Source organism: Penaeus monodon, chromosome 14 (genome assembly GCF_015228065.2).
Source record: "Penaeus monodon isolate SGIC_2016 chromosome 14, NSTDA_Pmon_1, whole genome shotgun sequence".
NCBI classification, from domain to species: Eukaryota; Metazoa; Arthropoda; class Malacostraca; order Decapoda; family Penaeidae; genus Penaeus; species Penaeus monodon.
In genome coordinates, this window is record NC_051399.1 from 32028759 (window position 1) to 32039106 (window position 10348).

Here is a 10348-nt window from a genome sequence, read left to right on the forward strand (position 1 = left end):
GGGGATTTTGGCTATGTTTTGTCAACTACCTATAAAGATGAATTGAGTTTTATCAGGATGTAGTTTGAGGCTGTTGCTGTCAAAGTACATCTTTACTTCTGTAAGAGTCTGTTGAGTATTTCTTATCAAAGATAAATCTGAGAGTCATCAGCATATTGAACAAGGAGACAGTTGTTAGGTTGATAAGTCGTTAATGAATATAGTGAACAAGATCGGGCCTGATATGGAGCCTTGCGGGACATCGAAAGCAACTGGTTTCTTAGATGACATATTAATACGAATTTTGACTGACTGCGTTTGTGGATAGATAGCTTCTGAACCAATAGTTGTCAGTTCCATGATTTTTCATTTTGTTAAGAAGGATTTCATGCTGACACTGCCAAATGCATTCGACAGATCACACAATGTGAGTAGATTTATTTGATTCTTGTCTATGTTATCATAAATTTTGTTTGTGATTATTAATAAGGCTGAGTGGATAGCTTACTTCTAAACCCAAGCTGAGTTTCGGAAATAAGGTGATTGGATTCTAAGAACGTTGGTAATTGATTTGCAACACTTTTTTCTAGTACTTTAGATATCATTGGGAGTCGAGTTATAGGACGATAATTGTTCATATCTGCATCTCCTGATTTGAAAATGGATATTATGATGCCATGTTTTCAAAGTGATGGGTAGGTACAGGTGACTACAGATGTGTTTATAATAACAGTTAAATAGAATGCAATTGCGGGTAAGCTTTCTTTGATGAATCGAAAAACAATGCTATCCATTCGTACAGCATTCGTTTCACGTAAGTGTTGTTAAGACTGTTGTTTCCTCTCCTACTGTCTGTAGTCTGAGAGCATTTGTTGAGAGCCTTGTCCTGGTTGTGTTAGGTGGGGCCAAGGAAGCAGCTGTCTGTTCATAAGTGTCTACCGATATTTGCGAAGTAGTCGTTTAGATGTTCTGTACTACTTAAGGAATCTAAGGAAGTGTCTGTGTGGTGTTTTTGTTTGGTGCTAACGTTTTAACTGTTTTGCGTTATGTTTACAGTCATTGAACTATTTTGAATAATTGTGATGGGTTACTGTTAAATCCTTTTTGCTACTCATATGAGGTGATGTCAGTTCTATCGGTTGAAATTGTGAGGTTATTCGTCTGTATGGCTCTTTTGATCTCATTTATTCATGGAGCGGGAGGACGTCTAACAATTTTGGTCTTAGGGGGGGCAGAGGCATCTATACTATTTTTTTTAGCACGTTCGAGAGAATGTCTATTTGTCTGTTAACATCATCTGTTGTAAGAATCTGGGCTGGCACTGATATTATGACAATGTGACTGAGAGAGTGAGTGAGAGAGAGAGAGAGAGAGAGAGAGAGAGAGAGAGAGAGAGAGAGAGAGAGAGAGAGAGAGAGAGAGAGAGAGAGAGAGAGAGAGAGAGAGAGAGAGAGAGAGAGAGAGAATTGCAGAACGTACTTTGAAAAAGTGAATTGCAACAGAAAGAAATGATGAACAAGAATATAAGGTGGAGGTAAAGGGAAAGGCAATAACAATGGAAGTGATTGAAGTAGAGAAAGAACATAATTTTGTTTAATGAAAATAAAGTTAATAATGGGGATGCTAAAAACAAAAATCAGGAATGACAATAATTATGATAATGATAATAAGTATGTTCACAGTATTAGAAATTGTAAGGAATAGGATAATAACAATAATAATAATAATAATGATAATAATAATGATGGTAAGGATAATAAAAAAATAATAATGCCAAAACAATAATTAATGATAACAACAACAAAAATAACGTTAATATTAATAATAAGGATCATGATAATGATGATACTAATAATGAATTGATGATAATAATAACAATATCAATAACACTAACAGCAGCAATGACAACATTAGCATCATTAATGAAAAGGACAACAATACAGCAAAAACAACAACGAAAACATGATAATAATAAATACAATGATAGTGATAATTTTAATTATTATAACAACGGCTTTGATGTGACATGATATGAAGAAAAGGAAAGGTAAGTTACAGAGAAGTACAAAAATGTTGGAAAATCTGTACAGGAAGAAGGCAATAAGGAAGAAAGTAGAAAGCAGGCAGATACGTACAGAAGGGGAGGGGAAAGGGGGGTGGCGTCTGTAGACTCGTCTGTCTTCTCCATATCAAAATCAAACTTTTCGTAGGGAGAAAAAAAGTGCAACTAAAAAAAAGAAAAAGAAAAAAGAAACCGGAAGAGAAAAGTGCGTTTTTTAAAAGTAAAATGAAGAATAAAGTGCCCTTCTTGTAAAATCGGAGACAAACCGGTGGGGGGGGGGGGGGGGGTGTAACGTACCCTTTAAGTAAAAACGTGGAAAGAAAAGTGTCATTTTATTGAGATCAGGGAAGAACGCTGCACTTAAAAAATGAGAGAAAAACAGGAAGGGAAGTTTTGTTAAAAAAGTGAAAAGTGAACTTTTTGTAAAAATAGGAAGAAAAGATTACTCTCTTAGTAAAGGAATTAGAAAGGCTTTCTTTTTGTAAAATCATGGAAGGAAAAGGTGTCTCTTTAGTAAAGGCGGGGAGAGAAAAGTGTTTTTTTTTATCAGGAGAGAGAAGTGTTTTTTATCAGGGAGAGAAGAGTGCTCATTTAGTAAAAACAGATAGAAAAGTGCCATTTCGGTAACGATTAAGAATAGGAAAGTGACCTTATATTAAAAAAAACACAGAAAATGTGGTCTGGCACTCCAATATGAAGAGAGAAAAGTGGCCTTTCGCTAAAATCAGAGAAATAAGATATCAAGGACCAAAAAGTGACCTTTTCGTCAAAATCAGCGGCAGAATAGTGACATTTTATTAAAAATCAGGGTAAAAAAAAACAACAGAAACAACCACAAATTCCTCTTAAAATGGGAAACTGGTCATTAGGCCAAAAACGCTCTTTTACTTAAAATCAACACGCGAGAAAAACCTGTTAATCAAGGGAGCGGTCTTTCTTTTCTTGTCTTTTCATTTCTTTTCTTGTTAACTAAATCTTATGTCTCGCAGAGTCTGTGAACGTAAAAAAAACAAAAAACAAAAAAACACCCGCATATTTTGTCTGTAACTTTTTCCTTCTTTTTTAGCAATTACTAATACTTTGACGAAGTTCTTGTACTTTTCCCGTATCAGTTTATGACTAGTACCAATTGAATTTAGCTTCGTCGGCAGAATAGCAAGCAGATGGTAATTTGGAAGTGGTGAATCACACGCTACGTTAAGCAATAACACTTTGGTTGTTTTCCTTTTGAATATGTGTCCTCATTTTAAGGTTAAGATGGAAGGTAGGAGGGGAAAGGGGAAAGGAAGGGAAAAAGAAGAACGAGGAGTAGGAAAAAAGGAGGGAAAGGGGAAAGGAAGGGGAAAGAAAAAAGGAGAAAAAAGGGAGGGAAAGAAGGCTTAAAGGAAAAAAAGGGAGATGGATCAGGGGAAAGGAAGGAGGAAAGAAGTTGGGACTCAGAGAACAAAGAGGAGCGAAGGAGGTGGGGGAGTTTAAGGAGGATGAAGTAGAAGGAGGAAGATGTAGGTATTAAAGTATGAAGGTAGGGGTGAATTTAAGGAAGATTTGGGAGTGAGAGAGGCTGGCTGACCGAGAAAGGGAAGTGTAAGGGAGAGGGATAGGAAAAGGAAAAGGGAAAAGGGAGGTGAAAGGTGGAAGGAATTTCCATGGGTCCCACTAGTAATATTAATGATAATAGTTATAATAATAATGATGATGATAATAATAATAATAATGATAGTAATAGTAATGATGATGATGATGATGATGATGATGATGATGATGATGATGATGATGATGATGATGATGATGATGATGATAATAATAATAATATAGGTGATAATGATGATGATGATAACAATATAACAAAAATAATAATATGAATGATAATAATAACAAAATAACAATAATAATCATGATGATGATGATGATGATGATGATGATGATGATGATGATGATGATGATGATGATGATGATGATGATGATGATGATGATGATGATGATGATGATGATATAATAATAATAATAATAATAATAATAATAAAATAATAATAATAATAATAATGATAATAATAATAATAATAATGATCATGATAATGACAATACTGCTGCTACAACAACTAATACTAATGATAATAATTAAAGATAATGATAATAATAATTGTAAAAATTATAAAAATGATGATAATAATATAATAATAATTATGGTGATGTTGATTACAATAATAATAATAGCAACAAACATAATAAAAAAAAATAATAATGATAATAATAATGATAATGATAAGGATAACGATAATGATAATAATAATAATAATAGCAATAGTAATAATCGTACATCATTTATCATCATTATTCCCTGCAAACCGTGATCATTAATTATTATTTTCATAGTTCTTCATTATCATTATTATTCCGCCCATCACAACCAAATGTAGACCCGATTCCCAGAACACGTATATTCTGTTGTGGGTGAAGGTAAAAAGTACTCTTAGAATATTATACACAGATATAAGGAGTCACACTGGACCTGTTTCCATGGTTCTTTCGTGCTCTCTCTCTCTCTCTCTCTCTCTCTCTCTCTCTCTCTCTCTCTCTCTCTCTCTCTCTCTCTCTCTCTCTCTCTCTCTCACCTTCACCATTTTTTCCCGAATGCGATATTTATCCGTCAAACGATATTTAACATTATCGCTGTCTCTTTTTGTTCAAATATGTTATAGTTGATAAACACTATATTAATGCAAACATATTTTTATTATGAAACGAAAATGGCTTGCAAAATTCTTTCATGGATTTATTATCTTCACAAATACAAGAAGAGTTATTCGAAGGTTTGTTTACATATGATAAAGGCGTTTCCCGCACCAAAGACACATGAGCCGAAAATACACACTCGATGGTTCTCGTCTCTTCTAGCAGGACCCTACGTCTTTTTTTTCGCACGCTTCACTCTATTTCGCCTCCTTTTGATCATAATAATATCGCTCATCGTCAGAGCTTGTGTGGGGAAAGTTACTGCGTGTATGTATATATGTATATTATATATATATATATATATATATATATATATATATATATATATATATATATATGTATATATATATATATATATATATATATATATATATATATATAAAGTTTCCATGGACAAAATTTAAGTGCGACACCGGGTTTACACTAACACCCATTCATTCTAGGGAGATGGGTGGTCTAGTCTGCTAGTTATGGGTGATGTAAATGAAAGAATAATTGGGTAGGCCATATGTAGCTCTTTATGACAGTTTCTGATATATTACAAGATTGAGACGGCTGTGCCGATTGTGTGCATGTTGATTTTAAAAAAAGCGTTTGATAGTGTCACATCTAAGGCTATTATGGAAATTAAAATACCTAGGTGGAATGAGAGACAAACTCCTTGATGAATGACTTTGTATATGAAAGACTAATGAGCACAGTAATTAGAAGGAAGTAGGCTACATGAAGACGGGGAACTAGCGAATTAACTTAAGGATCGGTCTTGACGCCGATTATGTTTCTCTCAATGATTTCTCTCAATGGTTGGGTGTATGTCAAACATAGACCCAACTATGTGAATATGTTTGCAGACGACGCGAAAACACAGATAAGGATAAAAGTCTCATTGCCAATTCCTCCAAAGTGACATCGAGAACTTAAAAAGAGGGCATTCATGTATGTGAACAAAGATAATTACAGCCATCATAAGACCTAATTATGCAGTTCAGTGTTACAGGAAGAGTGAAGTTAAAGAAAATGCCTTTATAATTTTCAACATATGAAGAACGAGGAGACACAGTAAAAAGTAATAAATAGGCGATAAGGACTAAGATCTATTGAAACATAGAACGATCTACCAAATAACGTTGAGTATGCCATAAACGTGTATTAATTTAAAAATTAATATGACAATCAAATACCACATAGCAAACGAGATCCCCAGAGTATAGTGATAGGTAAGAGCAACTTGGTAAGAACACACACACACACGCACCCACACACACACACACACACACACACACACACACACACACACACACACACACACACACACACACACACACACACACACACACACACACACACACACACACACACTTTAACCGGATTATATTCCCTCCCATCTCTCTTTTCCATAATCATCAGTATAGATCAAATTGTTGCAACTGCCAAGTAAAAAATAGAATCGTAAATCTTTGGACAAGCTATAATAAAAAGAAAGAAAGAAACAAATATACTTATGTGTGGATTTTTATTGATCTTAAAATAGCAAGGTGTTTACAGTCACTAGTTTATAAGCATATTTTTACAATAAAGAGGATGATTATCGCAATGCACAATGGAAATAATGAACAAGGAAATGAGGTACACATTCTGTGGACGAAACTGAAGTACAGTAAACCATTCAAATCTTCCCTTTTTTCAAGGATAATCTTGTCTATTTGTGTAACCTTGGCAGCAATAGTAGTAACTGATAAATACGATGGGGAATAACCAGGCGTCAGTTATTTGTTCTTATTGAACAGACATACACAGGCACACAAGTACTATCAACCTCAATTTTGCACGCCAGTGTCCATTGCTAAACTCAATCGCCACAATGAAGCTGCAAACTGCAGCTAAAGGGAAATTAACTTCGATAGACGAATGCACAAAAGACACTTTTCCTTCCGCTTTTATTGTGTTTCTTCGTACAGTTATCTCTCTCTTCTTCTCTCTCCCTACTTTCTCTTCTCTCTCGCTTTCTTACTTCCCTGTCTCCACCCTTTCTTCATCCTTCCCGTCTCTCCCTCTCCATCAACCACTCCTCCATCGTTCCATCCTCCCCGTCTCTCCATCTCCTCCTTCCCACCCACCATCCTTCCATTCTCCTTCTCTCTCTATTTTATCTTTCTTCTATCCTTATCCCTCCTTCTCTCCCCTTCTCACTCTACCCTTCCTCCATTCTCCCTCTAATCTAATCCTCCCACCCACATCTCATAACAACACTCACCCTCCCTAACACACACACACACACACACACACACACACACACACACACACACACACACACACACACACACACACACACACACACACACACGCACGCACACACACACACACACACACACAAACAACCCCCATAAAAGAAAGAAACCCACACAAGAACGCCCCTAAGTGAGTCTGCTGTAGTCTTCCTGCGGGCCGTCAGAGTCGAGCGCATCCTCATGTCGTCTTCTCGTGCTGTTGAGAGCCAGGACGCCCTTCCTTACCAAGATGATGCCCAGGAGAGCGAGGAGCACCGCCATCACCACCAGCGTCGACAGCACCGTCGCCCCGGTCGTTCCTCCCATCTTCTGTGGAGGGAGTGGAAGAGGTTAGTGATGGGTGGAGGGGTGGATGGGTGAATGGGAGTTCAGGAATGTGGAAAGAGTGGAAGATTTAAGTGAGGTTTAGTGGATGGGTGAATGGGAGTTCAGGAATGTGGAGGGAGAAGAGGATTGAAGTGAGGTTTAGTGGATGGGTGCGTGGATGTTGAGAAGTGTGGAGGGAGTGGAGAAGGTTTTTTAAGTTGAGTGGATGGATGCGTGGAAGGTGAGGAACGTGGAGGATTTAAGTGAGTTTTTGGAATGGAGGGTGAGTGGGAGTAGAGGAATGAGGAGGGAGTGGAGGATTTAAGTGAGATTCAGTGGATGAGTGAGTGGGAGTTGAGGAATGTGGAGGGAGTGAAGGGAGTCAGTGAGGTTCGGGATTAGAGGAATGTGGAAGGAGTGGAGGATTTCAGCGAAGTTCAGGATTAGTTGGGTAAGTGGAAGAGAAGCTGCATCATACCTACATGTGCTGGAAATGCTGAATAAGAGAGAAAAAAAAGTTTGGAAAATAGTTATCGGTCGCTGGAGAGTTAAATGTTCAAAAGGTTCATTCATAGGCTTATTCAGTGCATAGTGTCGTCTGCCTTCACAAATATGAAAAAAAAAGCTATCCAGCTGAATTTTTAGATTAAGCTTACAATTAACTTTTTTCAGTAGAATTAACATTATAAGGCACCTTTAAAACACATGAACAACGAAGGCATTTGACTTCAGAAGAAGAACGTGTGTTTTCGTCTCGTTTTAGTCACAACCTCGAACGAAATGTAACGTTACCCTAAAAGAACTTAAAAAGAAGAATGAAGTTAAATGTACTTTTTATTGGACATGACATCGCGGAAAATACACCAGGCACTTGTACTGCGTCGTGATTTTAACACTGAACCAACTCACAAAACGAATCTTTCCCTGAACCAACCAACCTACCAACCATATTTTTCACTTAATATCCACATCATCTGGTGTTACAGAGAGGATAAAAGGATATTCGTAAACGCCTGCTTTGAATGCACATCTCAAAGGGCCGACCGCAGTGGAATTCACAGTTCGGGGAAGAGGAAGCAGATTTTCTACTTGAGGCTGAATTGACCAGCTTCCTCAACCATCTGGCGGCTGCGTCCTAGTGGCGGGCGTGGCGGCGGTCTTGCGCTTCATGGGCCACTTTGGTTGTCCGGTGGGGGGCTCACTGTGTGTGTGTGTGTACATATATATACATATATATGTGTATGTATGCATGTATATGTATCTATCGATCTACACACACACGCATGCGCACGCACACACACACACACACACACACACACACACACACACACACACACACACACACACACACACACACACACACACACACACACACACACACATTCCATCTCAACTCACCAAGCTCCGGCAAGCAGAAGTCAGCGCCCCGCAGTTAGTGGCTGAGAAGAAGACTGCGAGAGCCCTGTGCAACACCTCCGCCTTGCCTTTGCAGAACCACCTGTTCTTTTCCGCCTTAGCGTTGCAAACACCGACTGCCAGCTGGAGACGGCTGCAACAGAGGGAAGGTCATGTTCGTGTATATTCAGATGTGCATGTACTTGAAATATATATATATATATATATATATATATGTATATATATATATATATATATATATATATATATATATATATATTATATATATATATATTCGTATTAGAAAGAAATACAAGAACGAATTCGAGGACATAAAGAATATATAATTACATTTATAAAATATATAATACATTCAATTCACCAGCGGGGCCCCCCCCCCCCCCCGAAAAAAGGTTCTGCAAACAAGCACATAAAAAGCCAAAAAATTCCAACCTAAGTCAATTACAAAAGAATTCGAACACGCTGACTCACTTGCATTCATAAGCATCGAGGTCGGTGGTCAGGAGATCGGAGACGTGCGTGACGTTCGCCTCAGACTCAATACAAGTAATAAATTTTTTAAAATTCCAGCACCTTGTGTTATCCAGAAGAGCTGTAGAAAAGGGAAAAGGAACATATGAGATTATATAATTTATGCGGGAAGAGAGAGAGAGAGAGAGAGAGAGAGAGAGAGAGAGAGAGAGAGAGAAGAGAGAGAGAGAGAGAGAGAGTGGTGGGGAGAAAGAAAGAAATGGAGAGAAAAAAAAAATATGATAAAAATAATAATAGTAATGGTAATGTTGAAAACAACAAAAATGATAATAATAACAACAATTACAATACATCAATAATAATAATAATAATAATAATAATAATAATAACATTATTGATAGTGGTAGCAGTAGTAAAGAAATAACAATAACAAACGATGGTAATAATAATGATAATAATAAAAAGATATAATAATTAAAATTATAATAGCAATGAAAGATGATGATAATGATAATGATGATGATGATGATGATGATGATGATGATGATGATGATGATGATGATGATGATGATGATGATGATGATGATGATGATGATGATGATGATGGGGGATATTAATAATGATAATAATAATAACAGTGATAATGATAATATTAATAATGATAATGATAATAATTATAATAATAAAAATAACAACAACAACAACAATAACAACAATAATAACATTAATAATAATTAAAAAGAAAAAAAAGCAATAATAACAACAACAGCAATAACAATGATTATAGTAATAATGATAACAACTGCAGCAGCGATAGTCATACTATTCCGGCAATAATATTCAGAGCAATGATACCAAGAAAAACAAGGTAAATGGAAGACACTGAATAAATGTTATTAAAGATCAGTGATTCTTAAACTTTTGGCCTTGTTACCCCAAGGCAATATTGTGAAAGATTACCCATATCACAATCCTCTTTATGTCTGTGTTAAACATGACGTATGAGATTGAACGAAAGAAAAATTAAAAATCCTTAACTATTTATGCATTTCATTTGTAGGAATCTCATTTGCCTATTTTTAAAATTCAAAAA

At 36.3% G+C, this 10348-nt stretch overlaps 1 protein-coding gene across 1 annotated transcript in view; it reads right to left on the minus strand.

Annotated features, from left to right (window-relative positions):
* Positions 1–6272: 6272 nt before the first annotated feature.
* Positions 6273–10348, minus strand: part of LOC119581055 — a 14743-nt gene continuing 10667 nt past the window's right edge. The window contains exons 4-6 of the mRNA XM_037929355.1: positions 9256–9376; positions 8767–8917; positions 6273–7371 (exon numbers count right to left, since the gene is read on the minus strand). Coding sequence (XP_037785283.1) covers positions 7189–7371; positions 8767–8917; positions 9256–9376 — 455 coding nt within the window. The 3' untranslated portion in view covers positions 6273–7188. The remainder of the gene's footprint in view (positions 7372–8766; positions 8918–9255; positions 9377–10348) is intronic.